The 19319-nt window shown below is 47.8% G+C and overlaps 1 protein-coding gene across 1 annotated transcript in view; it reads left to right on the plus strand.

The window, feature by feature from the left end:
• Window positions 1–1387: 1387 nt before the first annotated feature.
• RREB1 (ras responsive element binding protein 1) overlaps window positions 1388–19319 on the plus strand; it is a 126317-nt gene continuing 108385 nt past the window's right edge. Inside the window, 2 exon segments of the mRNA XM_075744968.1 lie at window positions 1388–1540; window positions 1635–1834. Coding sequence (XP_075601083.1) covers window positions 1795–1834 — 40 coding nt within the window. The 5' untranslated portion in view covers window positions 1388–1540; window positions 1635–1794.

The following is a 19319-nucleotide window of genomic DNA, read 5'->3' on the forward strand; positions in this document are numbered from 1 at the left end:
CCCAAGAGGGTTATTCCTGACATAAAAGACAGCTCGTGTCTTCAAGACAAGTCCTGTGTACTGCTGGCTTGTATGCCTTTATCCAGTATTTGAAAAGAACAGCGCAAAGGAAAAGTTAATAGTGATACCTTACAGGCCAAAAAAAGACTGTGCAGAGTTGGTTGCAGGCTGACTGCCACACACCTGGAATTTAGCCTTCATTTCCATGTGAATCCCTTTTCAACCAGGAGATAGGATACCAGGTAAGCTGGTACAAGCCTTTTGCCTACAGGCCAGGACTTGATTTCTTTAAAAACCAGCCTGCGACTTCAGGTTCCATCTCACCAATAATAGCTGTAAAAGGCCTAGTTTTAGTAGCTTTAGAAATAGTGTCAATAACCATTTCCTTAAAGAGTAAACTGGTTCCTCCTTTACTCATTGTGGCACTCCTGGCAAGCAGTTTTACTTTCCTTTTTTTTTTTTTTTTTTTGTGTCGAGCTTTCAGGATGGAGTGTATCCAGATATTTTATTTTTCTCAGGATGGAGTGTATCCAGATATTTTATTTTTCTGTATGGTTATTACTTGTCAGACAGCTCTAAACTGGTACTGGCTTTAAAGTGAAATCCCCACGCCTGTGAACAGAAAGACTCCATCACTTGCTGAGCCTTCCACATCTTTCACCTTCCACTGCAGTGAAAGCGACGGAAAGGACCGTACGTGCAGTGCCACATACACTGCGTGTGCGGTTTGTAACTACCTGTGTCTGCCAGCGTCCAAATCTTGCCTTTGATTAGACACGGTATTTGGACCTCCTGTTCCTCAGCCGATGCCCCGGGTCTTGTTAAATTTCATGTCTTTCAGGTTTCGTCAGCTGGATGGATGACTGACCCCAGCAGGGACCCAAACCGCCCAAGGACGAAAGTTTTCTGAGGAAACAACGCACCCCAGGAGCTGACCTCTCCACGCGGAGCAGCGGGCTCCTGCCCGCGGCCGCTGTACCTGGTGAGGCGCCGGGCCGGGAGGAGGAGGATGCACAGACATTTCCAGGGCCAGCGGAGAGCCCAGATGAATTCCTAAAGCCAGCAGCCAGCAGCGCGTTACCGCCACCGGCCGCCGCTGGCGGCTCCGGATGCGCTCCAGTCCCGAGCGCACGCCGCGGCCGAGGACAGCCGCCGGCTGTCGGGGGACACGCACGCCCGGCTGGGAGCACGGCCGCCGGCCGGCCAGGCCCGCCCGGGAGAGCCCCGCGGGCGCGGCCGGTGGAGCGGCGGGAGGGCGCGGGGCGCCGCGTGGCACCTGGCCGTTCCCCCCCCTTCCCCCCCCCCGCCGCGCGCCTGCCCGGGGCATCCCGCTGCTGCGCTGCCGGCGGCGGGGGCCGGTGCGCGGCGGGCCGGGCGGAGGTGGGGGGGGGGGGAAGTTGTGGTGGCTCCTGTCCTTAGCGGCGCCCCTCCCCGCGACGAGGGCGAGATAGAGATGCTATTTGCAACAGGCTGCTGCCGCCGCGGTAGCGCGTCCCCGGGAGAGGAGCCGGAGCGACACGTGATGTGTCTCCTTATCAGGGTGCGCGGGGCAGCGCGGGGGCGGGCAGGGGGCGGGGGCGCCCGCGGAGCGCGGCGCGGCGGGGTCCCTAACCGTGCCCATCTCTCCCCTCCAGGGAGGCGCGGAGGACGGGAAGTTAGCGCGGAGTTGATGAACTTTGCACATCCACAGAAACGCCATTTTGATTCCTTTTTCCGGAACAAGTTTGCGGCTCCCTCCCGTGCGCGCTCCCCCCGGCGCGCCCCCGCGCCCCCCCAGCGGCCCATCCTCCCGGCATGTCGCGGCGCAAGCAGCCCAGCCCCAGCAAAGTCCGGCGTAAGTACCGCGGGGCTGCCCGGCCCCCGCGCTCCCTCACAAAGGGCAGAAGCGTGCCTTCACTCCGGAGGGATCTCTTTTTTTTCGCTTCTTTTCTTTTTCTTAACGGGGGGGCGGGGGGGGGGAGAAGAAAGAGGAGGAAAAATAAACTTCTGGGAGGGGGCAGGCGCGGGGAGCGAGGACGTTGCAGCGTGTCGGCTGGTCGTGCGACTTCTTTAGAAAATTAAATGGTTGTTAGGAGGGGAAAAAAGTTTCCTTTAAAAAAAAAGAGGAGGAAAAAAAGTTCCCTGGCAGCGGTGGAGATGATGAGTTCGTGCAGCCTCCCTCTTCCCTTCCCCCGCTCCTCCCTCTCCTCTCCTCCCTCCGCGGCTCCTGTTTTTTTTTTTTTTTTTTTTTCCCCCCTTCCCTGTTGCAGACTTTCTACCAACCAGCGGCACCAGCCGCGGCGTTTTGCCTTCAGGACCTGATGCTCATCCATATTAAACCGTCTGAGCTCAGGAATCCGGCCAGATCATCCCCCCCCCCCTCCTGCTGCAAAGTTTATTTTTAACCAGCCACCGCCACAATTTGGATGGGGCTGCGAGGAATCAACATCTTTTAGCACGGCTCGCCCCCGTCTCCCGAGCCCGCAGCCGGTTGCCTTTTAACTTTTCCTTCGGGCTTACTTTCCTGCCGGCGGTGGCGGCGGGTCCCGCGGCGGCCCCTGCCCGCTTTTCCCGGACGGGAGGGCCGCGTCGGAGCTGGGAAGTTGGGATGAAGGCGCCCCTTCTTCGCAGGTACAGCCGGCTTGCGCCGCGCATCTCTCCGCTGACTTTCCGCCCCCCCCTCTATTCCCCCCCCCCCCCCGGCGGGGCCGGCCGGCCGTGCCTGCCCTTCCCTGGTACCCCGGTACCTCTCCTCTCTCCTCTCTCCCCCTCTTTTTAATTTTATTTTATTTTTGCCCCTTTCCTCCTCTTTCTCCACCAACACCCCCCCCCCCACTGTAGGGACGTGCGTGTCCTTTCCCCTCTCGGCCTGCGCGGCGGTGGGGGGGGGGGAGCCAGGCCCGGGGAGGGGGGGGCGCTGCCCCCCGCGGGTCCCCCCCGTCCCGCTGCCTTTGTGCGGTGCCAGGGACACATCCCTGCGCGGCGGAGCCAGCGGCGGCCAGGGACGCCCGGGCGGCGTCACCACTACAGGAAGGAGCCGGGCAGCATCCGAGCCGGGGGGGGTTGGTGGTGGGTCCAGCCCAAGGCCGCCCTCGCCCCCTTCACCCCCCCCATCATGGCGGGGGGGTGGGGGGCAGTGGAGACACCCACCCCCCCCCGCAGCGACGGTGTTTCGGGTGAAAACAAAGTTTCGGGCCGCGCGGCTGCCGCCCCCCCTCCGCCAGCGCCGCGGTGCCCGGTGCGGATGGGAGCCAGCCGCGACCCGTCTCTCAGGCGACTGCGCTCCCCATCGCCGTTGCTACGGGCCGGGACCCCCCCCCCCCCCCCACCCCGGGGGCTCCGCAGGGGCCGCAGTGAGGATGCGAGGCAGATCCTCCCGCCCACTTAATAATGCTCGGGGCTGGGCTCTCCCCCCCCTCCCCATCCGCCGACGGTGCAGGGGCGCGGGGGGCGCGGGCCGGGCCGGGCGCGGCTGTTGTTGGGCAGAGCCGGGCCGGGCCGGGCAGAGCTGGGCCGGGCCGGGCCGCGGGGAGCGCGGCGCGCCGAGATGCTGCAACTTTTTTTTTTTTTTTCAGCAGAGGAGGGAGGGCGGTGGATTGAACTTTGTCATGTCGCAGATAAGTTTCCTCTGGCTTCTTCTCCCTGCACTTCTCCCCCGCCTCCCCTCCGCACGCACGCTTGCTTTCCCCCCCCCATTTTTTTTTTTTTTTTTTTTTTTCTCTTCCTTTTTCCCCGTTTCACCTCTCGGCTGCAGTGTCTTTGCCTGCTCGGCATCCTCGCCGGGTTACGCAGGAGGAGGAGAGTGCTTCTCCTGGCTCAGCACATTTCCCTGCCCGGCCCAGCTGCACACCCCGCGGAGGCCCGGGCGCCTCCGTGCCCCGCCGCCCTCCCAGCGGCTGCACCGGGGTGTCTGGCCTGGAGCTGATGCTCTGGTCCTGCCTGCCGAGGAGCCAGCATCTTGCCTGGGAGCCACTGAACTGATTTCTGGAGGGAAGAGAGGGGGAACCAAGTATCCAGTTTTAATCCCGACTCCCTCTTTCGCCTGTCTTCTGTTGTAGATAAGATCAAGCGTGGTTACGTATTTGAGAAAGTAGCTAAACGTCTAGTTCAGTGTGATTTGGGGGCGGTGGTCTAGGAGAAACAGCAAATGCAGTTGATGTTTCTTACCATTCCAATATCCAGCCTCGTGCCTTGGAAAAAAAAAATTGCTTATTAACAACAGGAGCAGTTGCTAAATAACGCTGTCTTGTCACCCCTGCAGCGCACAGTAGACAGCTGTTATGATGGCTAAAGCTTTTTCGTTGAGGTCTGTCATTTTGACACAAGCACTGAGTTTTGTTACCGCAGTTCCTGTTTTCCACAGGGTCAGTGTGCGTGAAAGGGATGCTGTGACTCAGGGTCAGGCCAGCCATATTTGTTTTAGGTTTTAATTTTCTCTTTGAAGACTTAAGGGTATATAGTCTTTTCTCGGTGTGCCTGCATAATGCCGATTAGCCTTAACGGGAGTTGGGTACATGCAGGGAAGAATAGGCCCTTTTGTTTGTTAGAAACCCAGAAACAGCATGAATCCATCATCTAATCAATCAAGAGTACCGGGGCTCTCCCTCACCTGCCGGCAGGGACACGAACAGCCTCCTCTCTTGCTACAGGGCAGCTGTGCTCAGCCCGGTGTGGCCTCTTGCGGTCCCTCACCTTCCTCCTCCCGGCAGCCGTATTTGGAACTGAATCGTACTATGTAGTTGAAAAAACACCATCCTTCAAGTAAAATCGAGTAAACTTTTTTCCTGCTCTAATTTCACAGGCAGCTTCTAGTTGTCAAACTCTTGTTTGTCCATCAGTAGTGACTATGTAGCTACTCTTACATGTTTCTTTTAATAACTAATGACCCTAAAGAATATGTATTTTTGGCTTGCTATTAAGACAGAATATAACAGGGTGTTTGCTGACTTTTTCTGGGGTGTTTGTTTGTTTTTTCACTGGACCTGGGTGTTTGAAACTTTATTTGCTTGCAGATTTCAGCGTAGTGAAAGATCTTACTCAGACTGGGCTCACCCAGGTTGTGTGCCCATTCTTTACTCTTTACAATATTCAGTGACCCTCTGATCAGATGGCTTTTCTTTTTGATTGTGAGGGTCGGGAGATTCTTGAAGTTTCAAAACTGGGAAAGCTGAATGTCTTCATTATCTGTTAGTAATATCTGTAATCTCCTTTGGTACCAAAGGCAAGTGCAGTCTTTCCCAAGGCATACAAACATTGACTTCTGTAGTGCTTTTCTCAGTCCTTAAGGATTTTATCACTTTGCCTACATCAAAGTCACACTACAATCATAACAGCAGCTTGACTTTAGCCTGTGAAAGTTTCTTCTTAAGCAGAAATAGTTTGGATTGCTCTCAGTTGGCTTTCTCATTTAAATAAAAACTGTTCATGTGCTAACGTTGTATAGATTAAAAACATATAGATAAATCCCTTTGGTTGTGTTCATTATCCCTTGTAAAAGTAGGTGGTGCTTAGAAGGTCATAGGATAAGTGTTGCTAAGCAGCTAAACAGAAGGATGCTAAAATTAACCTGCGTGTTTTTCTAAGGGATTCACTTTTTAAGTTGCAATAAATTTTTTTATTGACTTAAAATACATTTTTCGATAGTAAAACATCTGAAAAAGGTGCATGAATAAAGCTTTCCAGGGGACTGTGTCGAGTGTTCAAGTTATCTACATACAGGAGTAATTCCACCCTCCCCCAGTACGCCTAAATTTTACCAGCATTGGGCCCTCGATTTGTGCCCTTTGCAAGTGTCCTTGCAGAGTTATCTGTTGCTCCAAGAGCATCTGATGTATGTTGGATAGCAGCCTGTAGGGACAGTCTTGGGAAAAAAGAAACTGCAAAGGTTCCCCAGGAACAGGCAGAAAACAAGTAAATCCTGTTAGTCTGAAATCCATGCATGTGCAGAAAAAGCCCCTTTTAACTTTTTGATGAATGATGCCTACATTTGGAAATCTGTGTTTTAGGTATACACTCTTAAAACATGTGAAATCATGTCTCTTTCAGCACAGTAAAGGTTTTAAAATGAGTGCATTATTGGACCATGTTACTGGGCCAGTTTGAGAGAGCTGCCTTGGTGATGTGGTAGCTTCTTTCTTGGGAGGTAATTGTAGAGGAGGATGGTAGTGCAGCTTTTGGTTCTCCTGAAGGTAGTGAGAATGCCTGTTGCTCTATGTCTTTTTCTTTTACCTCCCTTTTGAATTCAAGCAAGACGGTCAGTCATGGGATTACAGCTTTAAAATACGCTTTTTCAAGAGTATTCTGCAGCTTGGAAGGAGGCCAGGAACTGTTCCGTGTTCTTTTGAGTACAGCTCCATCATGGATGGAGTGCTCAGGTACCCTGCAGCTTTGCTGGGAAGCATCTCAAGGAGCAGATGTAAACTTTGGGGGTGAGAAGGAATTGCCCTCTGAGACCACACAACGGCTTGTTTCTTGTTTTTAGGTGGGAGATCTGACTTGCCAAATTGTTGCTCAGCAGTTAAAGCAGATTTTCTTTGGGGATACATATGAGGAATCCTTTCTCTGTGTGTGTCAAGGTTTGGTTTTTGGTGGTTTTTTTTTTTTGGGGGGGGTGTTAAATATCCTACATAAATCAGCGACTATGGGAGCTGTGTCATGTCGTCCCCGTGTCATCATGTCCCCCCCGCGTCGTTGTGTCCCCCCCACCCTCAGAAGCGTCTTTATGGGCAGTGATTTCAAAGGCAGGACTTGGGTATCTTTGAAAGTACCACGCTCTGGTGATAGACTGAAAAGTTAGCTATTTGTGTGGAGCCAGGAAGGGCTTGAAACTTGCAGAGCTTTGCCAGGCCAGGTTTGGTTATCAGCATTTGATTACAAATGAAAATAGGTGAGGTTGGCTGAGGTGGGAAGTGCTGGCTCTGTTCTGGGGTACTTCTGAACAGGAATTTCAGGAGCATTGACTCTTTGTTCTTCTTCGGTGCAAGAAATCTGATGATGGCTTATCTTTGATGTTTGCCAGTCATGATGTTTTTCCCACCTGAAGGTGTTCCCTCCACCCCACCCTGCACCTCTGTTTTGAATAGCAACATTTGAGGGCCAGTCACTTAGAAGAGTGTGGGCTTCCAAGGCAGCAGTACCAGAGCATCTCACCCCCCCTTCCCTCAGCATTTTGCTCAGAGCAGGGTGACAAAACTTACTTAGAGCTCAGCCTAATGCTTTATTATGAAATATTAAAAGTACAAATAATTGCCAGCTGGGGCATATGCTGTGGACTCCTGTTGGTTGGCTTGTTTGTGTTGTGCTGGAAAAGGGTCAGAACAAGGAAAAGGGCCTGGACAAAAGGGAGAAGAGGCAGTGGGATACTTGGTTCGTGGCTGTGTCGGTGTTAAACCTGTTAGAGCAGCCTCCTGCAGTCAGAAAGGAATCGTCCTGGTGTAGCTGAGCAGCACTTGGACCTGTGCTTCCTTTAGAAACAACACAGGCCTTCTGGTGTATCCTGCTTTCTTCTTTTTTTTTTTTTTTCTTTCCTTGCCTTCTTTTTTTTATTTTTTTTTTTTTCCTTAGTGGCATTTCAGCTTTCAGGTTGGCCAGCCCAGCAATCAATAAAGGTGGTTGCCTTTGAATAGGTGCTTTACACAAAAGAAGTAGTCGATGGGTGGAGACTTGTTTATTCAGAGTGATTCAACTAAGTAAGGCTAAGAGAATCTGAATGCCTCTTTAAAGATGTAGAGAAAGGCAGCTGTTTTAACAAGAGGATTCACCTGCAGAGTCCCAGCCATCGGCAGAGGTGCTACAGCAAGGGAAAAGAAAAGCTGTCAAAATCCCCCACGGGCGTTGTTAGGCTCCCGAACTAAAATAGGTATTCCAAGGACCATTAGAGAAGGAGGCCTTTCAGGCCTTGATTACCTCTTCATTCCCATTGCTCATCTTCCCATAGAAATACTTGGAATGCAACTTTCAAACTCCACTGTTTTCCTGTACCTAACCATCCTGAGCAAAAATGTTTTGTGTTTAATCTTATTTAATTATTTACTTATTTAATCTCAGGATTTCGAGAGATCTTTTTCCTTTTGAAGAAGACATTCCTTCATGCTGGTGCTTGAAGTGTCTTTGAAGATCTCTTTCCATGAGGGATGTTATTTGTGTAGAGCTCTCAAAAAGTGTGGGAGAGCTGGCTGCACACAGTGGACAAGTGACTTCCCAGTGTAATTTCTGTCATCTTTGAAAAATTGAATTTGGACTTTTAAGTCACTCTGGGTAAAGAGTAGGTTAAATGCCTTTGATATTTTCTATGCTAATGTGCCTGAGTGACTTGCTAATTCACTTCTAAAACATAAATGTATTTTGTGGTTAATATTGGAAGTGTCAGCCTGGGATACATGTAAGACTTCTCCACTTGTCATCTCCTGGTGGATATTTTGGCAGGTGTTAGCATGTGCTTTCTTGAAACAGCACAAACGTACTCATAGGAGTTTTAGGAATGGGTGGCCTGCATCATCTGTCCTTTGAAAACGGAGGATGATCATCCATTGACAAACCTTTTTTTTCTTAGTTGATTTAGGTATGTGCTTCTCTGAAGATGAGAGAAGCAAAATGTTCACGTTGAAGTGTAGCTGGCTTTTGCTTTTACTGTGTGTGATTAGCTGCCTTTAACTCAAGCCCTTGTTAGTCCCGTTTTGTACAGCAGGTGATGTCAGTGTTCAGGTGTATCAGTACCTGGGAGTGCTTTGCTCAGTGCACTTGCATCACAGCAATAAATTCCATTCCCGTGTTCAGGCCACGCTCCTTCACACTGCTAACATTGTGGCTTGGACAAGGGAGAGCTGCTCTGGATTTTGCACCAATAAGCAGCAGTACTTGTATTTCCTTTAAGGAGCAATATCACTTAATTTGGGCCACTCACAGCTTTGGGTAGGGGAAAGAACCTAGTTTAAGTTCCTCTTTTTGTTACACAAAATGCATTTTCTTCATTAAATGAAGTTCATTATATCTCACTGCTCTTAGTGTTTTGAGAACATGAGAAGCAGCCAGGACTTGAATACCTGTATGCTGTTCTTCATTTGTGTGTGCATTTTTTCTGATGTTGATGCAGTTGCCTGTGTATTGAGGACAACAGGTGGCTGTGGTGTGTTGTGCATGTGCTTGCTTGCTTCATCCCCTCCCTCTCCCCAGAAGCCTTATGGTGTCCTGAGTCGGTGTTCACTTGGATAACTTTTAGCACAACTCACATATTTTGCTGTCTATACATCCTGATGCTTTTGGATGGAAGGAAGGCAAGCTGCAGGAAGAGGCTTGCTTTTTAAGTGAGACACTGAAGGAGACGCTGAAGTGGAAGCGCATGCTGTAGAAGCTGGTTGTGGAGGAGATGTAGCTGGGTTACTAAGGGCTTCCATTTGTGAGGTTTGACTGTTATTTTCCAGGGGAAGAAGTATCAGTGCAATGACAAGTGCTTCTCTACAGAGCCATAACTTATGCCTTGTATTATGTTGATTTGGAGGGTATATTTATTTTGCTGTGTTTTTCTAACAGCTGCAGGTATAATTTGTTCTTCCTCCTTATCACATAGTCCAGCCAGGTGTCGCTTAGTACATTTCCAAGTAAGGTTCAAGACTGTGGTCCTTGGCAGCTTCTGGAACAAGTCCTGGAGCAACTTCCAGCCTTTACAGCAGATAGGTGGCTTTTCTGCTTGGTGAAATCTCCTGGCAGTCTTTGAACTGTCAGGAGCCTGACTCTCCATGTTCCAAAAGGGTAAAGAGAGCTGTACCACAGTGCCGCTATTTCCCTGGTGTAAACTCAGTTTATCGTTGGAAACTATGCTTTTCTTTAAATGGCGAAGATTTTATTTTCATATCAGTGCTACCTACACTTTGTGGGATAAATCTTCTCCATCCTCTGTCTCCCTTCCTCCTTTTTGGGAAATGGCAATGTCTTTTTGCTAAGTGTGAAGTGGCCACAATGTTTGACCTAACCAGAGGGTGCATTTCTAGGGGTGGGTGAAATGATCCGTACCTCGGAGTGGGTGCCGGTTACCTTGGGAGGAAGCCGTGCAGATTATAAACTCTGCAGGAAGGAACTGGTGGATTCTGTAAACTCTGCAGCCCCGCTGACTGCAGTTCAAGCAGTTCCCAATCTCTACTTGCAAAGCTTTAGGAACTTGTAAGCTCTTTAAATCTAGTGACTGAGGATTTTCCATCATTCTCTTTTCCCTTGAGAAATAAAAAAAAAAAGATAGAAATAAATGGTAAGGTTACTAATTTTAAATGCTCAAAAGTCAGCAAACGAAAGTTAAGGTGTTCACAGAACAGTTAAGTGGGCCAAGCTGAACACAGATCGTGCCCCATTACGGTTACTGCTATGTGTTAAATAAATCAATAGATGTGTAAATAGTATGTAGAAGTGGAAAACATGGCTTCATTTGAATCAACAGCAAAATTCTTTCAGGCTTCACTGGACTAAGATTTTATGTGGGGTATATACAGCTGAAAGCTCTTGAGCATTCATAGCATGAAAGGCGCCAGGAAACTTTAAAAAACTGAAACACTAATAGTGTCTTTGTATTTTTCTGGTGCTTGAAATTCCTACAGGTGTAGTTATGAAGTCAGTGCATCTATTTTCGGAGCTTGTTTGATAAACAGCAAACTGAATTTGTGATATAATAGCCTGTTTTGACTAAATTCTCTTCCATACTGGTTTTGGGCATCGCTGAAACAGTGTGGCCATTGCTGCATCCCTCTTCTAAATCCTAGAGGCTGGGCTTTAACTTTCTTGAGTATATTTGCTCTGATGAGTGGGAGGAGGACTTGTCCTTCCCAGGCCTGTCCTTCCCTGCAGGAAAAGGGGAATGTAGACTATTCTCCCCGAGGATGGATCTGGGGCAGAGATGGCCCCTGTGTGTTTGGGGCCAGAGTTTGTATTTACACCATTGCGTAACTCTTAATCTCTATAGGAAAAGATGTGGGTTAGTAGATTTGCAACGCTACAGACTTGCATGTGGCCGTGGTCTGCCTGATAGCCAACGACGTATGCTAGTATTGCATAGTAGATGTACTGATGCCTGCCTGGGGTCGTTCTGGAGTATTGGGTGACCCTGTGCAGAAGGATCTGCTGTTGCCTGACTTTTGACCTCATGCATTGGCAGCCTCTTTCGTGCCTGCTCTGCCTGAATTGTCTGACTTGCAGTAAATGTTTCCGTTTGTGTGCTTGCTGTCTTTTCAAAATGATTGCTAAAAAGTATTTGGACCAAAAATAATTTACACTGGACAAGAAGATGCCAACAGCATGTGCAAATTGCACACTGTAGTTACTGTCCCAGCTAGTGATTCAAATGGAGCTGCACAACCCAGTAGCACGGATGTGGATTAGGAAAGTCCAGACTGCTGATTTAAAAATTTCCACTATTTCTGGAAATGGATGTTTATAAGAGCTGCCTAGTCCAAAGACCCAAGAAATGAGCTGCTGGTGGTCTTTGTTTAATTCCCAGTATACAGATGCCAAGTGTTATGCTTTGATTTCCTACACTGTATACTCTTCGGGGCAGGGATCAGCATTCAATTACTGAGTTTTGAAAAGCCACCTAACACATTGTGGAACTGACCTGCTCGGCACTACCTCAGTATAAATGTTTAATTATAACTATCTTCTTACCCCATAGTGGAGCCTTTCCAGATATCAAGGTTGAGGCATGCTGGGAACCTGCACTGCTGCTGCTGCGGTGTCTGCATATAAACAGAGAGCTTTGGTTGTAAGGCAGAATTTGGGCAGCTCTCATAAATGCCTAGTTTGCACATGAGGGACAAAGATTATTTTTTTATTTTTGGGGGGATCTGTGTCTGGTGGTTTGGTTTAGAAGCAAAACTACTCCTAGCTTTAATATGTGTTTTAAAGCATCACGGTCAGACCATGTCCTCCTCTCTCCCTTTTGCTTTAGGTCTGTATGTAAAAATGACAAATGTCAAGGTTCTGAAATTGAGAAATTAGAAGAAGAAACTGGGAATAGAAAGATGTCACCTCCTCAATACGTCATCTTCCCAAGACTAAAATGAAGTGCAATTGCTGGCTCTTGCTGTTCACAAAGTAATCTAATTCTCTTGCCTTGAGTGACTTGTGTTGTAGCTTTAAACTGAATTCTTAAATCATCCCAACAGTGATGTATGTATCATTTGTTATGTTTATACAACATGAAAGCATATGGAGTAATGGAAACATCTAGAAATAAGACCTCCAGAGAAGACTTCCATTTTAATCAGGTTACTTACTTGGATTAAACCAACCCAAATTTAAAACATGTGGGCTCATGTACTAAACTAGTTGCATTTTCAACACTCCAGGGGTCCGTCTGGGAGTTTATCGGTGCGTTGTCTTAGTCTGTCCCAGCCAGCTTTGTAGGAGCAAGCAGTTTGGTGTTACTAAGGTTGGAATAAGCTGATGTCAGATTTTTGTCCACTGTGCATAGCAAGTAGAGGTCAAACACTTGTACAGCCGGTGATACTATGACTTGTTAAGAATGTACGCAGCAGGTCGCTTTTCAAAACATCTTTTGAAAAGCAGCCTGCGAGAGCAGTGCCATGTAGAAGAGACATGCATCTTCCTCTGGCATCAGCAAATGGATGCATCCTATCACATTGGACTGCTGAGCATGTTTAGTCATGTTACTGTAATAAGCTCTGGGAACAGGAATGGGTTCTGCCCTGCTGCGCTTCAGGAAGATTTGAATGAATTTGACTGGTTTGTTCCAGGGAAACTCCTGTTTGTATCTGCTGCTTCTGTGCTGGGTACAGAGAAGGAAGAGTCGAGTTTGTTTCTTGACTAAAGGGGGGTTCCTTTGCAGTTCAGGATTGCTAACATTACTGTACTTAAATTATTATCCCTTAGAAGAGGTAAAATTAAAAAAATCCTAAGTAACTCCTAGAATCCTCAGTGTTTCTGGTGCTGATAGTGTACAGATCTACTTGGTTTTGAGAGTCCTCTTTGCCCAGATAAACTGAGTGTTAGGGACCCGTCTCTTGCTTCCAGCTGTAGCCTTCAGGCATCCCTCTATCTCCTGCCCCGGTGAATCATCCTACAACATACGCAGATGTAAATTTTAAATGTGCTGTGGTGAGGGTTGCCATCTTTATCCTTTTCATTTTGTCTTAACACAGCTTAGCCTGATGGCTCTCAGGGTATTTTTTAAATTTGCTGGCGTGTGTGTATGTTGGAAGCAAGTCTAGATCACACCAAGTACTGATCCTGCAGACGCTTTAAACACAGGTATAATTCTACTTAAGTAGGTTGTTCCATTTAAGTCAAAATACTGGCATGGGCGGTTAGGGGAAGTGTTTTGGGACTGGGGCCTGCGTTTAACTTTCAGAAAAAGTTTTCCTGACACAAGCCAGAATCTTTAACCCGTGTGAGCTGCAGCTCCAAACTCCTCTCACTGACTTCAGTTTCTGACCTACTTGAGAAGGTTTTGCTCAGCCAGAGGAAGTGTCACAGGTCTTGCAGCCTGAGAAGAGTTGGTTTTGAAGAGAGATGGCAAGAAGCAGGGCCGTGTACCCGAACTCCTTTGATATACAGTGTCTGCAAGAGTTAAGTGAAAGCACTCCAGCAGCTCATGTGCTCTCTGTGTGTGCATACTTTCCTAATCTTGACATGGGGTCTGAGCTGCAGGCTCTGAGGGCTTACGTGAAGTTGGCTTGGCTGTCACCTTTTCTCTCCCCGGATCTGGCTGCGGCTCAGCATGGGGATGCTCCCCGCCCCTGGGACTACCAGCTGCAGATAGCCAGTTGCCTAAAACCTGCCCCGGTGGGGCTGGCGGTGCCGAAAGGTGCCCTGGCAAGCTCGCCTGCCCTGGCACTGCATCCCGCCCTTGCGGGGAGCGGGAGAGAGAAGAAAAAGTGCTGCGGTGGCCTCTTTCTTGCGTCTGGAAGATGTCTTGCACCCACCTCGCACTCTCAGGTTGGTCTGGGTGAGCTTTCTGCCTCTCATCATTTGGCTGAAGAACAGCTGTCTCCAAGGATGGGTCTGCTTTAAAACAGGGGAACAGCTGTACGGAGCAGGGCCCGCAGGAGCGGGGCCTGCGGGCCGGTCTCTTATGCTGGCAGGCTGTCCCTGCGCATGGGGAGAGGAAAGAGAGAGCACGTGTTTTTCTCCTTTAGGTGACAAAGTCCTAAGGGCAATTTGAGCCTTGCCTGTCCGGGAGGAAAAACTACAGTTCCTTCAATCCACAGGACGCTGTCAAATATTGCTGAGCATTTCTGACCAGATGCTGGAAATGAAAGCTGCCTTTTTTTTCCCTTTTTTTTTTTTTTTTTGTTGTTTCGCTTAGGTTTCCTTGGAAAGGCTGCCAGTGGCCACCTCGCCCCACCCTGCAGACGTGTGGGCGGGAGTGGGGGTAGCCGGCAGGAGGGAACATCACCAAAAAGGCAGAGCGACTTGGCTCTTGGCCATGCACAGGAGCAGGAACAGCTGCCTAGATGGCCCCCAGAGCCTCACTGATGTCAGCATAACCAGTGCTCCTTAAAATGCGGCACCGTGTGTGGGTGGCAAGGGGGAGCAGGGCTGGGAACAGTTTTAGGGGGCATGCAGTACGTAAAACAACCTCTGTGATTTTTTTTTTCTCTTCCCCCTCTTCAAAACAGACCTCTGCTTTCTGTAGGAATGGGAAGGTTTTGCATGAGTGAGTGAGAGTTATGAGAAATTCATAAAAGTAGAGCAAGTTAGCAAAAGCAAGGAACAGAAGGAATACATGTCGTAAAATTTGTGTGTGTTTGCGTGTGTCTGTTTGCTTGGGTTTTTTTCCTTTTAAGAGAAACATGGCTAGGAACATTTCAGCATTGTTGGATAAATCTGTCAGTCCCATTCCCTTCTCTCTCCCCTATGTTGTCTCTGAGAACCTGTCACAGTGTGACAGATCATACTGTCAAACATCATACTGCGTTTGAAAAGTATCTGGCTTGCCGTATGAAATACGGCAGGATGTGGCATCCTGCAGGGAGCATGTTATGTGTGCTCGCTTGGCCTCCTGCGCTTGCTTGAGCAGAGGAAGGGAATGCACATCAGAAGAACACAGTTGTTCGCAGCTCCCTTCCACTCCTCTGTGTTGATCCAGAGAGATGGCACTTCGTGTTAACCCATGAGGTTTACCCAAGCTGTCTTTCCTCGTATGTTGATACCAGGTGTCCCTGATGGTGAGAGCCTGTGCGTGGTTAAAGGGTGGTGCGGCTATCTATCTGACCTCTGTGACATGGGATGCGCAGTGCAAAATTATGCCTGCAATAGGTACTGAACTGAATGAATGCGAGTTCCTCTCGGGTCTGAGATTACTCCTTCCAATTTAGTAGCTAATACAGTAGTTTCCGAAAGTTGCAAGAGAATCTGACGTGTAGCTGGAAGTGCTGAGGGAAGAGGACACCAGCTTTTCCAGAACTGTGCAGCTCAATCACAGAACGAGGTTGGACTGGACATGAAACTGGATTCCAGGGTGACGTGGTGATTGCAGCCTCTGCCGGCTTTGCTTCTTCCCACAGCTGGGGAGTTGATTTTCCCAGTAGGCCTGTGCCAGCATAGTCCTGCTGCTAGTCTTGTGGTGTTACCCCAACACAGAAGTTGTGCTTGAATTGCTTGCAAGTGGTATGCAGTGCACAAATGTAGGCGACAAGGGTAAGCCAGCCTATCCAGGCCTGTTGCAAAGCTGAATTTGCAAAACGCTGTCTCCATCAAGGCCAATGTAATAAGTTGCAGAGATTCTGTCTTGAAAAACAAACAGCGTAGCATAGGCATTTGGGGAGGAGGGCGTTGTGCTCTTTTGTAAAGCTCTTGCTTTTTGTTAACTCAGGTTAACTTCACGAGTCAGCTTAACGTTCCCTATATCATTCCAGAATTCTTGTCATAATTAGCAAAAAATGACACAGGGTCACAGCAATTGTATGGGACTGAGAAAACATCTATTCACATTCTTTTCAATTGGAACAGTGGCATGAAGAATTTATTTACTGAATGTCATAGAGGGAGACAGTAACAGAGGCAGAAAAAGAACCTGAATGCTCTAAATCCAGTCCTGTGTCTTCACCATTAGATCATGCTTCCTGTCTAGCATATGAATCCACATAAAAACCTTGGTTCACAAACAGATGACATTCAAGTACTACCAGCATTGTAAAATATGGCTAGGGCTAATATATTTGCTCTGACTTTCATCTTGAGTGCCTGGTGGAACACCTGTAAGTATTTACATTTTAACATGAGCTTTTGTGCTTGTGAAAGCAGACAGTTTGACAGCAATGACCTCTCACACAAAAGCCTGAATAAGTGATGAACTTCCAACAAATCCATGACCTGAACTCTGCTGGATGCGTATTGAAGGCGACAAGTTAATATGGCCCGTGGCAGTACCAACAAGAGGCCTGGCTCTGTGCTGGTCTCTTCTGCTGGAGGTGGTCTGTAAATGTGCCTCTAACCACCGTCCCTGCCCAAAGGCCTGGAAGTAAGTGTGCCTGTGCTCACTGTGTAGGTGAGGGCCTCAGGCAAACATTTGCTGCAGAATGGACTTCAGTTTTTCCGGAGGTTTCTTGTCCTGCTGCTCTGCTCTGATCCTGGGTGAAAGGCTTGGTTTGTGTCGCAGAGAAGACAGAAGTGTGGATGTGTCTCTTGCCTCCCAAGCAGTGCGCTTCAGAGTTCGCTGTGCTTAAATTGAATTGAGTGGTAGTTAAAACTTCAATTATGGGCAGCTTTGGAATTGAACACATTTCTGCTGCAAGCGTGGTAACCTGTGGCAGTCAGACAGGGAAGACAGCTGTGGTACGGTAACCTCTGAAATCACCCTGACCTGAATCACGCTGAAGCTGTGGCTCCAGCGACATTTCCTTGGGACTGCCCTGTCCTGGAATGAGCAGTTCCTGGTACCTGCTTCTCCAGTGAAACCTGGGTTTGGAGCACGGAATGCCTCTTCAAGCTGACAGAAATGCCTCTGGATCTGTGGCAGAAGGTTTTTTTAGTCCTGTGGAGTAAGTCATACTGCATTTTTCACCTGCAAAACTGAAAACTAGAGGGAGTCCTACTTGTGTCTAATACCAAGTCAGACCAAAAGCGACTCTAGCCCAGGATGCTGATTGATGTGGATTTATCAAAACAGAATATGGCAAAAGGGCACCTATTAATGATTCTTACCTAGTGTAGTCTACCAGCAACGTACAGCTTCTGGAATCTCTTGAGCCAAAGGGTTTTTATATAGGTTCAGTATTTAGGTTCAAGAATCCTTTTTCCTGAGCTTGTCCAGTGGCTTTTTGAACCTGTACAGACGCTTGGCATGTTGTGGTGGTGAGTTTTGCAGTTTAACTATGTGCTTTGTTGGAGGGGAGGTGAAAAACCAACCTTCTAAACCTGCCATTTGATGCTTACACTTGATACCATTTAGGACTTGTACTATGGGAAATAGCAAGTAATTGTTCACTACTCACCTTCTCCATGCCTTTCAGGGTTTTGTGGACCTCTGCTGTATCGCCTCTGTGGCTTTCCTCCCAGGTTGTAGTCCTGATCTGAGTATCGGCTATTAATGCAGAAGCTATTCCATGCTTTTGATTATGTTGTTCACTGAACACTTGTTAAAGCTACAGTTTGCCTTGTTAACATCTATCACAGGCACATGCCAAAAACGCTTTATTTGCCTACATATTTATTGCTGTAAGACATATACTTGGACAGGCTTAAAGATTTCCAGGTGCTGCCAGGATTCTCCTCTTCAGCAGCTTTTTTTGGGAAACTTTCTCAGTGTTGGCAGGTTACAAGCAGAAGATGCTGATCGGGTGAGGGTGTTTGCAGGTCTGGCTCAGTTACTTCTATCCCGATTGCTTGAGAGCTGCTTGTTTAAAGGGTTCTTTGCTCTCTCTGTCTTCCTTCCCAAATACACTACCGGATTCTAAGAGCAGTGTCCCTGTATCCCTCCATTTAATATTCCCCCCCCAGCAATGGCAGCCCTGCATACCTAAAACTTTAGTGAATGCAACTTACCCAGAGACAAGGGGCATTTGTCCTTGCCAGCTCTGGGGGTATTTCTTTGAGCTCCACCCAAACCAAGTGATACTGCCCACAAAAATGTTTGCCCACTTTCCTCATCCAAATGCTAGACTGCTTATATGGGATGATAACTAGGATTCACCCAGCTGTTTGGTCTTGGCAGGTATCAGAGGAATTGGTTTGAGCTCCTTGAAGTAAAATGTTTACTGATGTAACTTTATTATGTTCCCATTCCCCCCCCCCCCCCTTTTTTGGTAGTCTGCCAACCCACTTGTCCACCTGTAGGACTACTCTGTGCTGCTAGACTTGGAAATTTTAATTTTTGCAGCCAAAAGAATTTTGCTTCGGTACTAACCATGCTGCTTGTATTTACTTATGTTAGATCGCTCCCGGGGTGCTTTACAAATTGGTGCCTACAATGCTACTGAAACGCAGCTGCTTCTGAAGTGGAGAGTGAGAAAGGAGAGGTTTAGATCAGGTCATGCTAACCCCTTTCTTTCTCTGTGTAAAGTGCTGCGCATTCTTCAGTACTGACATAGCCTAAAAAGGAACCTTGGTTTTTAAAGCCCTACCTTAACCTGCCTACCAAATGATGCATGCTACTTGATTTGTGTTTAGCTGATGAAAAACTTGATTCCAACTTGCCAGAACTGGGAGCTTAGTTGCAGGTAATGTGAAGGATGACACTAGCAATTTCAAGCCTTTTGGTAAAGCCTTTCACAGTGAGACATCAGCTTTATCTAGGTTACTTATTCCCTTTATTAAACTTCTCAGGATTGATGAAATATAGTGGTTTTAGGAGAAACAAGCCCTGCTCATCGTGTAGTACTGATTTATAAAGATAATCTTTCAATGTTGCTGTGTATAAAACTATTCTAGTAAGCTGTTCAGCACTTACTACTGTACTCTGTGGGCTCTGTGAATTATATAGTGTTTGGAAGTAGCTAGCATATCTATTTGGAGAAATGAGGCAGGGGCTGTCCTGTGGTTGTACTTCTGACTGTTGAATTGGGAGCTTGTGCTGCTATATTGCAGCTCTATGCATTTAGTATCCTAAATTTAAATTTAATATCCTAAAGGCTGCATGAGGACCAAGGAATGGAGCCTTAGTGTGACGTATGCTTTGCAGGTGTCTCTCTGCTCCTGAATGTTAGATCAGGAAAACCTAAAACCTAACATAAAGTGATTGTGTATGTGTGTAAGCAGTAGGACATGTTTATGTTGCTTTAATTAGTAATTTCTTAACTACCTTTTTTCTTAGGGTACGTATCCTAAATATTAAAGGTCTTAAATATCTTAAAGGTACATCCTAAAATGCTAGGCCAGGAAGCTGATAGGAACTTTTTGTA

The sequence above is a fragment of the Balearica regulorum genome, chromosome 2 (genome assembly GCF_011004875.1).
Source record: "Balearica regulorum gibbericeps isolate bBalReg1 chromosome 2, bBalReg1.pri, whole genome shotgun sequence".
Lineage (NCBI taxonomy): Eukaryota > Metazoa > Chordata > Aves > Gruiformes > Gruidae > Balearica > Balearica regulorum.